Source organism: Artibeus jamaicensis, unplaced genomic scaffold (assembly GCF_021234435.1).
Source record: "Artibeus jamaicensis isolate MK-2021 breed Jamaican fruit bat unplaced genomic scaffold, CSHL_Jam_final scaffold_3222, whole genome shotgun sequence".
Classification (NCBI taxonomy): Eukaryota; Metazoa; Chordata; class Mammalia; order Chiroptera; family Phyllostomidae; genus Artibeus; species Artibeus jamaicensis.
Genome location: NW_026522038.1, coordinates 1,674,265 through 1,692,326, shown reverse-complemented (window position 1 = coordinate 1,692,326; position 18,062 = coordinate 1,674,265). Strand labels below are relative to the sequence as shown.

Genomic DNA, 18,062 nt, shown 5'->3' with positions numbered 1-18,062 from the left:
TGTGCATATAAGATATATTATTAGATCTACCATCTAATCCCTCTAAAAACTGTACCAAAACATACACAATTACAACTATATCAAAATTAGAGAATATCAATTTCCTTTTAAATTGAGAGTCGCATATAAAGAAAAGAAAAGGCTTTTTCTCTTAAAAAATTACAAATGTCAGTATTCTTTTCCTACAAAAACCTGGCAAAAATTTGCAAGTGTTCAATCTAAAAGGGGCAAAGTTTAGTTCCATCATGGGGGAATGGGGAAAGAAAAAAGAAGAAACTAGTAATATTCAAAGGAAAAGGGGAGAAAGGAGTGAATGCAAAAGTACCTAAGAATAAACAAAGTGAAATGTGACAAACGGAAAACTACAGGGAACAGATAAAGTGGTAAGATTCCAAATTTTGGTCTGGCAATAAAGGAACAACCTTGTCTTCCTTCAAAGCTTGCTTGTTGCCTATAGGCTTTACCTGCATTGGTGGCACCGCCGTTTACCCAGTCACCCATTAAAAAGCTGGGAGCTTTAATCTAGCTCCACTCCAGATCTAGCCACCAGCTTTCAGAAAGTGCAAGGGGTAATTGCGCAGTTTTTCTCATTGGTCCCTAACTCAGTGTCCCCTCCAGTGTACCGGTAGTTTGTCGCATAGGCCATGCTTCATTCTACCTCCGTGCCTTTGTTGTACTGTCCCTGTGAACTCGAATGCCTCCCTTTCCACATCCTCTTTGTTCCACTTCACTCACAAAGCTCCCCACACCAAATAGTCCCTGCCCCGATACTGACTAGGTCCCCTTCTCTCCACTCCCGGAATGCCCTACACAAATCTCTTTCACTAACAAAGTACCACAGTTACCTTCTGGGTGACTGCCTCTTCTACCAGACTGGAACCTTTTCTGTTCTATTTATGTCAGCTCAATGCATAATACTGGGCTTGGCCTTCTAAAACTCACTAAAAAGGTTTACTGTAAAATGAATGGACAGTTAAAGTTAAATGGCATGTGATACAGTAAGTTCCTCACCTCTGAGAGTTTTCGTGTAAATCTGAATATGTTAGGAGATTCTCATTTGGATAGGAGATGTGATCTACTATATGACTGTAATATTCTCTCCATTTCTTCATACTTTCTTATTTACCCAACCTTCTGGCTTTTATTCAGCCCTTTATAATATTTAACAGTGTGCGTATGTGACTTATGCTTTGTACAGCATGGCCTGTGGCTAAAATGTCACCATAAAGAGCAACATCATAAAAATGTGCTAACACAAAAGACAAAGCAACCCTGAGAAAAAAGAACAAAATGTTAGGTATCACAATTCCTGATTTCAAACTATACTATAAATTATAGTAATCAAAACTGTATGGTATTGGGAGAAAAAAAAACCACAAGAGACCAGTGTAACATAATTGAGGGTCCAGAAATAAACCCAAGCATATATGGTCAACTAATTTGATAGGGAAATGAAGAATATTCGATGGAGTAAAGTGGAAAATTGGATAATCAAGCAAAAGTATAAAACTAGCCCTGGCTGGTGTAGGTCAATGGATTCAGTGCAGGCTGTGAGCCAGGGGGTCACCAGTTCGATTCACGGTCAGAGCACATGCCTGGGTTGCAGGCCAGGTCCTCAGTACCGGCCATGTGAGTGGCAACCACACATTGATATTTCTCTCCTTCTCTTCCCCTTTCTCTAAAAATGAATAAACAAAATCTTAAAAAATATATAAAACTAGTCCCCTATCTTATGCCACTCGCAAAAAAATGGCCTGAAGTAGGTTAAACACTTGGACATAAGACCTGAAAACACAGGTGAAAAGCTCCTTGGCATGGGTCTTAGTGATGATATTCTGGAGATAACACACGAAGTACAGCAACTAAATAAAAATAAATAAGTGGACTACATCAAACTAAAAACCTTCTGCATAACAACAACAAAAAGAAAAGTCAACAAGCCCTGCCTGTTGTAGCTAAATGGATTGGGTGTCATTCCACAAATTGAGAGATCACCGGTTTGACTTCCAGTCAGGGCACATGCCTGGGTTGTGGTCCAGGTCCCTGACTGGGGGCTTGCAAGAGGCAACCGATGGATGTTTCTCTCCCCCTCTTTCTCCCTCCCTGTCCTCTAACCAAAAATAAAATGAATAAAATCATAAAAAAGTAAAAATAACCTATAAATGGGAAAAATATCTGCAAACAATATGTCTGATAAGGGGTAGAATGTAAACATCTAAAATATACAGGGAACTCATACAACTCACTAGCAAAAAGAAAATAATAACAATCAACTAAAAATGGATAAAGAACCTGGATAGACATGTGTCTGAAGGAGATATGATGAACAATAGGCATATGAAAAGATGTTTGACATCGCTAATTATTAGGGAAATGAAAATCAAACCCACAGTGAAATATCATCTCATATTGTAGCAACAAGAGTTAACAGGTGTGAAGAGAAAAAGAACCCTCGTGCAACGTTGGCAGGGTTGCAAACTGGTACAGCCACTATAGAAAATAGTATGGCGGTGCCTCAAAAAGTTAAAGAGAGCTACCATAGGGTCCAAGAATCCTATTTCTGAAAATCTATCCAAAGGAAAGACACTATGTCATACAGATATCTGCGTTCCATGTTCCTGGAGGCATTATTTACAACAGCCAAGACATGGAAAAACCAAAGTGTCCATGGATGGATAAATGGATAAAGAAAATGTGGTGTATATACATATATAGATATAGTTTATACAATGAAATATTATTCGGCCATAAAAAGAGGGAAATTGTGCTATTTGTAACCACACAGAGGAACCTTAGGGGATTGTGTTAAGTGAAATGAGTAGAGAAGAAAGACAAATGCCGTAAGATCTCATTTATGTGTAGAATCTAGAAAAGAAAACATAGAAAAAGAGATCGTATTTGTGGTTAACAGAAGGAGCCAGGGGAGGAAGAATGGATGAAGGCAGCCCAAAGGTACAAACTTCCAGTTAGAAGTAAGTGCTAGGGATGGAATGTACAACATGGGGACTATGGTTAACACTGATGCTTGGTACACAGGGAGGTTAAGAGAGTAAATCCTAAAAGTTCTCATCACAAAGAAAAACTTTTTCTTTTCTTTTATATTTATATGAGGTGATAGATGGTAACTACAGTTATTGTGGTAATCATATCACAACATATGTAAGTCAAACCATTATGCTGTATACCTTGAACTTATACAGTGCCGAATGCCAATCATATCTCAACAACATTGATAAAAACTCAAGAAATATGCAAACGTTTGTGTGACTTACTGAATACATCTCCTCTGGGTTTCTGAGGGTCTGTTTGTATCCTGTTGTCAACCGTCACCTCTCCTGGAGATGTGGTGGCAGCTGGTGCTGTAGTTGTCCATCTGAAGACTGGTCTTTCTGGGGTGGGTGGCGGTGCAGGGGTTCTGAGCTCTGTGGGTGGGGGTGGGGGAGGAGGCGGGGTAGGCCATGCTGTTGGCTTAGGTGTAGGTCTTGTCGTTGGCTTAAAAGTGGGCCTGTTAGTAACGACAGGAGGGATGTATGGTGTCTTCTGAGGCCATCTAGTACTTCCGACGTCAGGAATCCAGTTACTGTGTCCTCCATCACCCTTTGAAATGGTACCATTTCCTTTTGGCCCATGAATTGGACCTGAAGGTTCAATCATGACTTTGGGAATATCTGAAAGAGTCAAAAGGTTTCAATTAGTGTTGAAGAATCTCTTCTCCCAAAGGTAAAACATCAAATTAAAAAAACAAACATATCAAAATATGTGCCAACAAGGCTTACTTTTCACATTTAGAATATTCCCCATCTGTAAGTCATGCTGTTTTCCAAATAACAAATATGCATATATATGAATATGATACACATTCAACCAACTGATGGGTGAATACAAAAATTATATTTGTGTTTCTATAATGAACATGTATTACTTGAAACAAAAAATGTGTAAAGTGGAAACAAATGGTAATCAATATTTTTAAAAATGCAGAGATATTCTAAACTTTTTTAAATGAGAAATTTTTATATAAAGTCTTTGTTAAGTATCTCTATGGTATATCTACATTATAAAATCAAGTTTAGAATTGTCTAAAGACTAACTTCTTTTCTTTACAAATATTTGACTCACACAAAACATTTTTATTCAATTTTCTGCATATGATTTTAGTTGGTTTTTCTTTCCTCCTATTAATTTACATAATAGCTTTTTAAAAAGAAATTTTAAGGGGTTACCAAGATCAGTGGTGGAATACCTTGCCTTGATTATCTTCACCCAAAGAAATGAATATTTAATCTACCTGGAGTGATATACTTCCAGAGCAGCAGGAATACGTGACCTTTCAAAAATCCTTAGTCCACATGATTTTATGCCCCATGATTTTCAGGAAATATTTTACTCCAGATATTAAATAAATTCTTGTTACATTAAATATATGCTAAATTATGGCTTTGGTTTGTGAAACTTTCATCTTGGAGGTTATTTTTTTCATGTTTATCTACTAATACACATGTACTACAAACAGAGCTTATAAAAACTTAAAAAAGGAAAACAGTAGTAAATGCAGAGAAAATAGATAAATATGGGAATTTTTTAGAATAGGAGGAATAATAAAACAGAGGAACCAAAAAATGTGGAATATATTCAGGTTATCCCCCCATCATAATCTAATGCACATTTGAACATCTGTGCATAATCTAATGCCATTGAACATTTATTTCTAATTTTAAGAAAGGCCAGTTCTCTGGGAGGACTCTAAAATCTCTTGCCAGCTTAAGGGAAGCTGCTGAGAAATTTTAGCCAAGGAACTGAATGCTTTTAAGAATAGAATGTATTACTGAGTCTTTAATTTAAAAAAAATACCTGAACGAGTGACTTTATTGTTTGTAGAAAGCAGAGACTAATATTACCAGTTATGAACATTGTACTTGTTTGATAAATTAATTGTGCCCCTCATCCTTCCTAGTAACAGCCCTTTGTGCGATGTGTATTCCTGCTGCAGCTCGGAGCTGGGAGACCAGCGTTACTCACACACGCAGCTCAGTCCATCGCCGTGGTACCCGTCTTTGCATTTGCACTTGTAGGACCCATGCACGTTGAAACAGCGCGCGGAGCTGCTGCAGCGGTACTGACCGAGGGAGCACTCGTCTATATCTGTATCGGGAGGTAGGAAAGGAGGAGCTTTATTTGGTAGATATATATGAAGGCATAACAATATACATAGAGTTTCAAAAAAATTTTTTGCCATGTGAACGTCTGTGTAAAATTATCAGGTAAACAGAAAAAATAAAGTACCTGTGCATCCGGAACTACTAGTGGTTGAACTGGACTTCTGTTTGTTTGATGCCAGCACCCTCCCCGCGCCCCCCATCCCAGACATCAGCACAATTAAGAGGCCTTTCTACACCACAGGAGGAAATGGCAAAATGCAATGACTGGGGTTTATTACCGTGACACTGGTATTTGCCTCCGATGTACATGAGGTCGAAGCCTGTGTGACACTTGCAGATGTAGCTCCCGAAAGTGTTGACACACTGCCTAAACCTAGGGCAGGAGGCCCTCCCAGTAGCACATTCATCAACATCTAGAAACACAAGTCAGTTGTAGTTTAGGCGGAGCGATAACATGTTCCGATGAAGCATATTTTAAAATAAATAACTGCCAAGAGTTCCCTCGTGGCACACAGTGACGCATCATAAATATTAGCCAGCTGTTGCCCCCAGAGGCACCATCAATTCCACAGCGCCGCCCTCCACTCCATCCTCCCGGCCCGGGCTGCCGGCTCCTCCCCCACCACATCTCCGCACACACTGCTCCTGCTTCCGCCTAGCTGCCTGAACCAAAACGAGCGATCCTTGACAGCCCCATTTCTCTTCACCCTAAACCATCAGGCCCGGTTAATTCTACCTCTGGAAGGTCATTTGAATTTGTCTCCTCTTCTCTTCACCCACGGCCACTACCCTTGTCTAACCTGCCATCTTCCAGGACTCCTAACCTGATTTTTTCTCTGCCCATCTTACCCCCTCCAAAGCATTCCCACCCACCCACCCATCAAAATGACTTTAGCACAACACAAAATGGATTAGCATTATGCCTAAAACTCTTGTACTGTTTCTACTTGCTTTTTGAATTGAATCCTCATTCCTCATCATGTCCTTGAAGGCTCTGTAATAAACAGCCCCCACCTACCTCACTGGTTGTATCTCAAGCCACCATCCTCAGACTCCCACTTCCTACTTAGCCACCTTGGCTCTTCTTTCTTTCAGGATCCCAAGCAGACCTTGCTGACTGCAGGGCCCGCATCGTTTCTGCCTACTTGGCTGATTCTTCATGTGGCCAATGGTCCAGGTCTTAGCTTAAGGCTTTCCTCATCCATTATTCTCTAAAATAGACTCTGTTTCTTTCTCCTGTAAGTCCTTATACTTAGAATTGCTTGTAATGTTATTGGTTTTTTTTTGTCTGCCCCATTAGAATATCAACTTTGTGAGGATCAAAATTTTTCAGCTTTGTCCATTACTGCAATATCCTGGCACTTAGCACAGTGCCTGGAATATAGGAAGTAACCAATAAATGTCTCTTGAATCACCAAATGCCTCCATTCATTGAGTACTCACTCCATGCTGGGTACCATGTTAAGCTGTTTCCATACTTGAGCTCCTTTAATCTTCAAAATGGTTCAATGTGCCATTAGTCTCATTTTAAAGATGAAGAGATTCAAGGTCAAAGACAGGAAGTCTCTTACCTAGGTTACATATCATGTATGTGGCAGAGGAACCCTGACTTCTGTGGCTCAGTTGGTTGGGCTTCATCCCACATAGCAAAAGGTCACCAGTTTGACTCCCGGGCACATGAATGGGTTGCAGTCCCAGGCCCAGTCCCCAGTTGAGGTGTGTGTGAGAGACAGCCAGTTGATATTTCTCTCACACATGGATGTTTCTCTTCCTCTTTTCCTCTCTCCCTTCCCCCTCTCTAAAGATAAATATGTAACATCTTTTTAAAAAAATATATGGTAGAGGTAGCTTTGAAACCAGAGTCCTGGCTCTTAATGACAATCCTATATTACCTTTCTAAATAGGGGTAAAAAATGTCCTGAGTGCAATATATACAATCTAGCTCCAGCTGTCTTTTCAGCTTTATCAGTCATTGCCCCTTACATGCCATAAGTGCTGAGTTCTTCTTTCCCTGAACACTGTGCTCCTTCCAACTTCAATGCCTTTGCACATGTGGTTCCCCTTGCCTGAAGTTTTCTCCTGCCCCCCCGCCATTTTTTAGAAAAAATAAGGTTTCCATGGTCCATTCACAGAGAGAGGTCCTCTTTTAAGACACCCAACAGCTTCTAAAGGACAGCTAATCACCTGATGTTAGCAACTGCCTTTTTTTCTCACTCCCGTCACCTTTCCCTTTCCTGCTTTTGCTAGAGAGACTGCTGACAGAGATGCTGGGTTCACGACTCACCCACGCAGGTCCGCCTGTCGGGAGCCAGCTGCAGGCCAGGGGAGGGGCACTGGCACCGAACCTGTCCTTTGATGACATCACAGCCATACTGACAGTTGGCCATGGAGCACGTCAGGGCACCTGGAACGAGTGAGACTGGCTGACTCAGGTTCCACAATGGAAATAACTATGTCTCTAACTTGTCCTGAAATCTGTGTCACTTGGCCGACAATGAAGACAAAAAGGCCTCAATCATTCAACGGTCTAAAGTCAAAAAATAGGGAGAGGACAGCAAGGCTTTCCTCCTCCAGGGATTAAGAAGATTCAGAAGTGAACCAGCCCTGTTATCACCTGGGGCAGGCCTCTGATGCAGTCGAGGAATTCAAAGGCAAGTGTAAAACTTGATCTCACATAGATTATCTGGAAATGTTTCCAGTGGCCAAGGAAAGTGGAAAATGAAGGCGTGTTTCCAGATTGCACGTGCTAAGTGCTGATCTTAAGTGAAATATCCACCTGATTGTCTCAGCCTCACTTTAAACTTTCCCAAGGGACAGCAGAATTCCCACTGAGCTGTTCAGTGTTACGGTTTCCCAGGATCACTGTCTCACGTTGTCAAGCCTGGACCACCTCACTTGAAAATGTCCCATGCTAAATATGCAATGCTAAATAAAATTACCTAATCTTTTTTATTTTATAAGATGCAACCCAGTTAGAGATAACTAATAATTAACTGACTGATACTTAGCTAATTTAACTGATAATTCTATAAAAATGAAAATCAGGCCATCAGTTGTTGGATATCCTATCAACACAACCTCAATGCAATGTTCAGCCCTTGGAGAATTTTAGGGCATCATCTATCTAATAACACAACCGAATGCTAGCAGGATACACTGTGTATTTCTTTCCTACAAAGACACAGATGGAATCTACTTTAATGTTACCAAAATCATTTATTTAATTTTTTTCATTTGAAGTAATTTTTCAAGAAAATGGATATAAGTTAGTCCTTAGACTATTATAATAAAATGTAAAAATGAGGGGAGAAGGAATTTGTGAGCAGTTTATAATCAATCAGCAAATATAAACTGTTTGCTGGATGCTCTACCAGCAAACAGTTTACAGTCTATCTTTATGGACAGCTCACAGTCCTGAAACAATCACTAATGTTCTTTTTCTAGCTGGAATAGCTCTATGCCCACATTGATGAAAGAGAAAAACATTGGAAAACACACTTACTTTTGTTATTCTTCTAAAATCATGTCCAAATCAGTTTAAGACTGGCACCCATAATGGAAAAAAAATGCTATCCATCTAAAAGGGACAGCTTCTATTCTGATTTTCAATTCCTTAGGGACACATACCCTGCCCCCATACACACACCCACATCCATCCTGTTCTGGGGAGAGTCTGGGAGGCCACTTTCATTTTCAAACTACCAGACCACACCATGAGAGAAACCAAGCCCAAAGCACTCAGAAAACAGTTAGGATTCTCGACATACTTGAGCAGGACCCGTCCGGCATGAGCATGTACCCGTTGAGACAGTAGCACTTGTAGCTGCCGTAAGTGTTCATGCACCTGTGCTTGCAGGGACGGGGCTTCAGGCCACACTCATTCAGATCTGAAAAGAGTGGAAGCTGAAGTCGAATAATCTCGAAACCTCTGTACAAACGTAAACCATTTAAAATACTTCTCTATATTGAAAAATGAAGGAGAAAAGTAGTTCAGGCTACACTAGCCAGTCATTTATACCAGAGAGAGAGAGAGAGAGCCTGTTCACACTGTCTTAATTTGAATACTGTTATGCTAGAGGTGACCAAGAATTTTTTTTTCCTTTCAGAAGTGATCAATAGCCTAATAACAATGAAGAGGCTGTATAAATTTCTGGAACTTAAATTATATAGTAAATGTGATCTGTGCCCACCAAAGCAAGTTAGAGTGCACGGTGCCTGCTTCCTCATCCCTAGAAAGAGTGCATCCTGACTCCTCATGGTGCTGAATCGTCTGTTGGACTTCAGTACCTTCAAAATATCCGGGGTGTACTACCGAAATCCCTCCTGACAATGTGTTCTTCCTCTACTGATTTCTTCCGCTCTCTGTTTAAAGAAGACACTAGAAGTATCTGGATTTTAACATTAGACTGCTTTGATGTTCCCAAAATAAAGCTGTATTTTCAGAGGACAAGAGCTACTTGAATTAGAATGATCACAATTACGGTTTTTCTTGTTCAGTCTTATAAATTATATACTGATCTAATATTAAAGAAAAAAATTTTAAAAGTGCTTCAACATATTTTCACTCATCTGGTAGTTAAGAAGGACATATGAGAACACTAATGAGTAGTACGTAATTGACTATCACTAGGTAGTTTAGGATTATTGATTCAAAGATCAATATGAAATGAACTAATAAATTGCACATTATGAGAATTTTTCAACCCAAGTTGAACACTGCTTCAAGTGAACATAAAACCCATAATGACATATAAGTACTTCAACAATAATGCCCAAAATATAAACTTCACTAAAAAGGAATATGACCACATGTTTATTTAGAACTGCCAGCATGATTTAATTATCTATTAACCTATGTCATGAAAGAAGAAATATGGATAAATCTAGTTGCAAGTTGTCTTTAAATCTAATCAAATATAAACTTGACTTGTTGTTTATTAGAAATCTATATATTTCACTTAATTAAATCACCAAGTTACCTTGTTTTCTAAAATCTCCAAATTACTGAATACAAAATTTAAAAAATATTTTACTGACTTCCCAGCTTGGTCTGCTTTCCTAACCTTAACACATCTGTAAGCAGATCCCCAGCTGGGTGAAGTCCTAGAATATTAAATAATAAACATTCGTCATTTCCTATGCTTTATTCAATTTTATACTTTATTTAGTCTTGCCCAGGCAGGGGTATACAACACAGAATCATATTTTAAGATAATTCAGAATAATTTCCTCAAAGAAGGTGCTCTGCAGATTAGTCTCATCAAAATTTGACTTCTTCCTCTGTTAAGTGAAATAAAAAATTTAAATCAAGAAGGAAAGACAAAGAAATTCACTCCACTTCTCATATTCTTCTACTTTGTATTTCAATGTTTATTAAAAATTAAATCAGAAAAGTCTTTTCTCATCTTGTAGGAGGAATGGATTACCCTTGCTAATATTTCTCTGCCAATTCACACCTGGCTTTAACAAATCCCTGACTGATATTCTAGCATGTAGTATTTAAATCTGAGTACACTGTTAGAGAAAGGCTTTGTGTTTTAAATATATTTCTGCACCAAACAAAAATAAACTAGTACAGTACAACAAAACAACACAGTTAGACTGAATTCTATATCTCAAGGGAAGGATATTCATGGATATAAAATATGCCAATTAAGAACTCTTAGGTTTGCCGTGGCTGATATGGCTCAGTGGATTGAGTCCCGGCCTGCCGACTGAAAGGTCACTGGTTCAATTCTCAGTCAGAGCACATACCTGAGTTGTGGGCTAGGACGTGCGAGAGGCAACTGATGGATGTTTCTCTCACACATCCATGTTTCTCTCCCTCTCCTTCTCCCTCCCTTCCCCTCTCTCTAATAAACAAAATCTTTTAAAAAAAGAAGAAACTTGGGTTTATTTTAAAGAGCCACAAAAACTCTATAGTCTTCCAGATGGGAACTGGCCAGATATTTGTGGGTCTAGGCAGCTTGCATACAAGGAATATTTATGCTGATGGAAATGTCTTCAGACATTATTTCCTTGAGACAAAGGAAAAAATGTGCATAATTCAGTGGGTAAAGTTAGAGACATTTGTCGACTCTTTTACTGGTGTGAAACTGACATGTAAATATCCAACTCTGGTGGAAGCAATCTGAGAAAGCTGTACTCTACCAGCTGCTGATGGAGTGGTTGATTCTGCTTGACAGGCCACTGGGGTTGACGGGCCCAGAACTGCCATGACTGTCCTACCTGCCACGGGCATCTGTCTCCTAAAACCTTCACAATAACCCTTATAAAACCCACTGCAGAAGTTATGAAATAGGATCCCACAATCCACAGTTATCAGTATTTACCAAATATCAGACTTTTGCTCAAGCAGAAAGCTTCAGAAGATTAAAAGAGCCTGATATTCTGTTGATGAACTTCTTTTTCAATTTTTCAAAAGGTTTCTATGCTATGATTATTATACCTTATTTTCCCATGGATCTAATGCCTTATATAACTGAGTTAATATTGACTGCTTCCAAAATCTCTTGGAATACAGAACCAGTAATACTTGTATTACTGTCAAATTAAGTCAGAAATTCAAAAGTGATGCTTTACAATAAGTGGAACTATATAAAAAACATGAAAAGTCTCCTTGATCACATTTTAGAAATCAATCTTAAAAGTTGATAAAAGAACCTAAGAAAACAATCTTTTGTGTTTTTATTTTAAATTTATTTTAATCCTGCTCTTTCTCTAGGTTTATAATATAATATAAATTAAATGGAAAATTTATTACAAAAATTAATGAGCTGTCATGTACCTATCTTATCATACAAAGAATAGAACTTTACAATTAAACCAGTTACATTGAAATGCTTCAGTTATTAAGTATACAATTCTTGAAGAGCATCTATAAGTCAAGAGTACATTTAAGCAGGTTGGTAGATTCAGGAGCTTGGGGGAGGTGAGAGGGGAGCTGGTCCAGAACAAAAACGCAAGCTGCATAGCATTATACTGACACTTCAGGGGAAAAAGAGATTCAGAAATTTTATTAGCATGCAGACACTGAAAAGTAGCTTGAAAAGTTGCAAGAAATTCATGGAATAAGACAACCCAATGGATTTTTTTAAGGGAAAAAAATTCATTTCTTTAATGCACTTATAGACTGTTTTTCCTTTGAGGCTTAAACTGGACAATATCGCGGAAGCCTAAGTTTTGACATTTTATCTGACCAAAGCGGAGGTCACAGGGAAAGAAATGTCCTTATGTCAGCTGCCGTAATTTCACACTTCAAAGACAGCAGGGACACATGAATGAAATTAGTCCCATGGCCCGATTCTTTGTGCAGAAGAAATACAAATGAATCAAGGTCCCTTTCAGCAGAGAGAACTTTCTAATTTATAGGATTCTAATTCCATTCTATGTTCCTAAATCTGTCAGTGAGGGGGAAGAAAGGTTTTCAGAAGAGCTGTGAAATCATGCTGCCCGCTAACCTTCCTACAATGGTTTCTAGCATAACAAAGACACTGATATTTCTGGTGTTTCTATTCTCACACCAGCCCTGCGGAGAAATAGGGCAGGAATTACTCTCCCCCTATTATGAATTGTTTCCCTAACACCCAGACGTTTTAAATGACTTGCTCACCTAAGGGCTGCAGTGGAATCAGAACTTAGGCCTTCTAATATTAGAGAATGTGGCACTAAAGGAAGCTAAGATCCGGTTTCATTTCTGGTAACCAGAACTCGACACCCTTTATTCGGTGGTGAACAGGATTGATCTCATCTAAAATCTACTTAGAAAAAGCCATCAGAACCCCATTTCGGTTGCTTTGATATTCCTGACTTCACCTACATGAAAACAAAAGTTCTTTTGCTATCCTATTTTTAGAAAACATTTTGAAACCCAGAGAAGAAGAAAAGCAAGGATACTTGATGCAGTGAAAGGACAGCGAGGCTCCAGGTTTTTTAAGGGCACAGAGAGTCAGCACGGGTGACAGTCCCCTGCTTGCTTCACATGCGCAGGGCGCCGAGGCGAAGCGCCCCGGGGCGGGGGGGGGGGGGGGGTTCATCTTCAGGACATTTGCGAGAAGTGACAAAAGTGCAGGAAGCCGTGCAGGTGGGAGGCGCGGGCCCCCTGAGACAGTGCACGCTCACCCCTTGAAGGCAAACTTGTGGCTTGGTGGTCCTGGGGTTGGGAAAGAGGCTGCTCACTGCCTGGGCCGTGAGGAGTTGGGTAGAAGTGTTCGTCTTCACACCAGGAAGAAGGTAACAAGAGTCAACTTTGAACTGATGTCATTTTTGGCCCTAAAAATCTCTATAAGTATATATTAAACAATTACATAAAGTTGGAGGGGTTCAAAAAGAATGCTTTAGAATAGAGATACTTTACAAAAATTAGTTTCCAGTTCTTCCAGTTTCTCCATTTTTTAAATTTTGATTTTCCTGCAAATTTATCACTGCCGTCTTTCTTCCCAAGAACACACACATCGTACTAGTCAACAATCCATCATTCTCATATAAATTAAAAATAAAAACAGCGAAAAAAGGATGGTCATTTTTTAAAAGCATGATTTTAGTTATCAACAAAGATAGAAAACTAAAATAACAAACAGATTATATAAATATTGATTATGATCAACCTGCTCTGTTTCAGGACACTGAAGTCTTAAATGACCAACCTAAGACTTTATATTAGGTGTACAATAGTATAAAATACTCCAAAATTGCATACAAAGTTATGACTTGCATAAATACATTGTTTAAATAAATAGCATGATCAATGTCTCACTCAAATGTAAGAGCTTATGTTATATTTAGGTCACACGTAATTAGAATATATAAGAAGCTTTCTCAAAAAGAAGAAAGAAAGAAAGAAAGAAAGAAAGAAAGAAAGAAAGAAAGAAAGAAAGAAAGAAAGAAAGAAAGAAAGAAAGAAAGAAAGAAAGAAAGAAAGAGTAAAGGTTAATGTTCCCATGCTTAACTTACCAAATATTGTCAGATGGGTAAGACTGAAGAACAGAGAGACAAAAGGGCAGTTATATCCTATTTCATGACTATTATATTAGTAATAGTTAAAATTTCAAATTAGATGAACATTGGTTTTGGGGTTAAAATCGCACAGCCTTCAAAAAGTAAGGCTGTAAGAAACTACCTGGACATTAGGGTTAAAGCACTTAGGCAGCTGGACGCAGAAAAGCGATCCACGCTCAGGTTTAACTCGTCCACCAGAGTTTACTGTCTGATTGTGTGCTACAGGACTCTAATTATGTTCTCGGGATAAGGAATTCAGCATATGAAACACAAACCATGTCAACACATTAGTAACTGATACTCATGAATTGTTTCTTCTGAACTCATTACCAAGCACACCATAAACTCAAAAGAATATCTTGCATTCCTGAAAAAATGCAATGCTATGATATATTAAAAATAATTCCCTAGTGGGAAAGTTATAAAAAGATTATCTATAATAGTATCCTTTCTTGGCTGAGGGGAAAGGGGACTTGTATGGGTACAGTGACTCGAGGAGGGAGAAAAGATACAAGAATAAAATCACCAAAAAAATAAGGTGGACAAAAAACCCACCCAATCTTGTGTTAGAATTTTACCTCCTGTGAAAGATAGACACTTGTGTGTGTTATAGAAGAATTTAATGATCAGTCTATGCCTATGATATTACATGTGCTCCATTTATAGCAAATCCAGAAGATGACTCAGTGGGGAGAGCGGGCCGCCAAGAGCAGATTACTCGTATCTTGTGACAGGCTGTTAAATTAAGCCAGTTCCAAAGTGGGCCTGCCCTGCTATGCTGGCTGCTCCCCAGGCTGCTCTGAAAGCACCCAAGTGCTTGTCATTTACTCAAGCTGTTCACTCAGCCAAGCAAGTTTCCTGGGAGTGATTTCTTTAAGCACACAGTTCGCAACAGTATTTTTTAGCAGATACTTGCCTTAGACCCAAACCTACTTTTTAATCAAACACTACCATCCAGCTCTGCAAAATTACTTCAAAGGACCTCTTCTCTGACATTTCTCTCCTCAAGAAACAAGAAACCTGTAATACCTTAGACACACTTTCCCGTGTCTCTAAGGAACGTTTTCCACTTTATTAAAATACATGGTCCAAATAAAATGTCTACGTTAATTCGTTATGTAGATATAGAGCAGATAGAGACAATCCACTCTGACTTTTTTGGCGGGGGCCATCTCTTGACAGCTCTCCGACTTAGGCAGCTCGTCCACGGCAGTGTCTCTCACCTGACAAGTTCACAGTCCATGGGCTCCGAGACTAAGGTACTAGAAATCTCCATGGAACTCTTTCAAGAGCCTGTGGCTTTTAGGACCAAGAACCATGATATGTGACAATCACTCAATAAATATTTAATGTGCATTGATCGTGTGCAAGTTCAGTGGCTGTTTTCAGGAGCTCCACAAAGGACTTCTGCTCTCAAAGAACATGAGCATTTCCATCAGGAAGTGGCCAAATGGTGGTTTTGGTCAGGAAGGCAACAAGAAAGACGATGAAAACACACGGGTTTATTGTGAGCTGGAGTTTTATGTTCAAGTTGGATCTGAAATTACATTTTCAGCGTCAGCACTGTTTTTGCAAGTGTAAAATCCCATTTTGCTACTAAAGAAACCCTTTGCCCCTAAGGAATATCATTTTGGGAGGCCAGATTTTAACTCAGTACATTTCAAGTTTTCTTTAGAGAAACAGGTATGTGCTACTGGAAAAATTGGCTTTTCTGAAAATACATGCATGAAAAACTGGTTTTCTGAAAATAAGAGATACCCAGAGATGAATCCTTGTTCCAATAATAGTGTATTTGAAGCATATTAAAGTTGATGAAACTGTAAATAAACTCAAATGCACTTCTCTGCAATTCAACTTAGCTTCTTTTAATAATCTTCTTTGTATAAGTTCCTGGCATCAGGACAACAAGTTTTTTGGTGCTGACATAGTAATAAGACCTCTGCTGGTTTATGCTTATCACTTCAAAAAAGACGCATGCTGGGACTCTGAGTTACACACTAGTAACTCAGTAGTCAGAACCGAACATGCTGCTACTTGAAAACTTAGACGGGAGAAGGAAGATCAAATGGATTTTTAAAAGAGTAAACTAAGATATTAAGAACCCCATTTATTTTTAAAAAATACTATCCAGGTATGTTAGATAAATCCCAAGGTGAAAAATATTATTAGAGAAGGAGCATTGGAAAAAATCAGTTATCAATCAAATAGCAGATCATCAAGAAGACAGGTTAGAGTGACAGTTTGTCCAATCTCTGGACACATCACATTTCATGAGCATGGCCTTCCTCTGACAGTGCAGGAACAATTGTATACACACCTTCAAACATCAGTGTTCTGGATTGTTCTGAAAACTGTGTCTACGAATCACCAGTTTACATGGCATACCTCCAGGGGTATCAGATATTGAAGAACAAGAGTATTCAACAATATCATTTCTTGATCAGGTGAGGTCAGGTAAGTATCTACAGGACAGTCAGACCCCCATATGATTGTTTCATTTGACATTTAAAATGATAGGGAGCATTACTTTAAGTAATAAATAAAGCACTGACCCTTTTATCCTTGTATCTTTCTAGTAAAATCTAACCATAGTTTCCTTAAGTATAATAAATGCTCTACCTCCTGATGTTGTAATGATGAAAACAGATAATATATATAAAATACCTGGGGTACTGTTAATGCTAAATAAGTGTTTGTTCTTATAAGCAACTGATCAATTGAAAGTAACTTACTAAGTTAATCGAAATCTTCATTTCTGAGAGGAACATTGCAAACTGCTCAACAGTTAAAGGAAATTTAATCACAAAACCGAAGGGCTCAGAGTTTGAAGGGACCTCGAAATTTCATATCCAATTTCCTACCTGACGTTGAGTATTAAAGCATTTCCATCTAACTGGTCCAAGCAGCCCAGCACTTTGCAGACACTTCCCCACCAGTTAGCAGAAAAGCAGGGAGTAGCAGGATGTAAGGCTTCTAACATTACTGATGCTGCAATTCTCCTTTTCAAAATGCATTTTAATTATTAGCAGTAAATATGAGGATGAAATTCATTTAATTGTCCCTCCATAAATAGACTTTAAAGGATGTGCCATTATTATGTTTGTGTCTTTCAGCAAACGGCAGTTCAAACACGTAGAATAACAATCACAGGAAAGTGGCTGGGCATGAGAACTTAACATTTTTACACCAGGCAGGAACAGAGGGGGCCCCTGATTCTTTAATTGTGTCACACTGTCCCCTACCTTGATTGCAGGTTTTCCCGGCATATCCAGGATGACACTTGCACTTGTTTGGTCCGACACATTCTCCGTGTTTGCACTGTGGTTGGCACACAGCTGTGACAAGAGAATACCATGTATTACTTCTAGCTCAGCAGCACATCAACCATATAGTATCAATGTCACGTGCTAGGTTAATAATCAAAAACTCCTAAGAACTTACAAAAGAGTAGCAGAAATACACGGAAACACCATGTCCTGGAGGGGTAAACACTATTTAGAACACACTCACATACATGTACTGTATATCGGTGTGTGCACGCGTGTATCACTTCGGGCTGGAAAATTCACTAACTTGAGCACAGTGCTCTCATAGTCAGAAAAACATGTAAAACTATGCATGAACACAACTGATGCTTGCCAATAGTGATAAATTGACAATGACCTGTACTCATTTTCTCAAATACACTTCAAAAAGTTGTTCTTAATCCAAAGATGTTGTTTTACTCCAGATAAATTGTTTGAACATCAGATAAATTTCCAATTAAATAATAAAATACTATTTTCTTGGAAATAGTATTTCTAAGTATAAAATAGTTCAAAATAAAATTAACATTAAAACTCAGTATTTTGGGAATTTCAACTTAAGAATACCTCTGTTGCCCTGCTCTACCTGAACCTTAGGTGC

At 38.7% G+C, this 18,062-nt stretch overlaps 1 protein-coding gene across 4 annotated transcripts in view; it reads right to left on the bottom strand.

The window, feature by feature from the left end:
* Positions 1–18,062, bottom strand: part of NPNT (nephronectin) — a 76,205-nt gene that overhangs the window by 24,382 nt on the left and 33,761 nt on the right. For 2 of the 4 annotated variants that reach the window (XM_053657036.1, XM_037154440.2), the window contains 7 exons: positions 17,399–17,491; positions 13,281–13,373; positions 8,927–9,046; positions 7,444–7,563; positions 5,438–5,572; positions 5,020–5,142; positions 3,273–3,668 (listed from right to left, as the gene is read on the bottom strand). In XM_053657036.1, the coding sequence (XP_053513011.1) occupies positions 3,273–3,668; positions 5,020–5,142; positions 5,438–5,572; positions 7,444–7,563; positions 8,927–9,046; positions 13,281–13,373; positions 17,399–17,491 (1,080 nt within the window). The remainder of the gene's footprint in view (positions 1–3,272; positions 3,669–5,019; positions 5,143–5,437; positions 5,573–7,443; positions 7,564–8,926; positions 9,047–13,280; positions 13,374–17,398; positions 17,492–18,062) is intronic. The other 2 variants (XM_037154441.2, XM_037154442.2) reach the window with 1 other exon arrangement.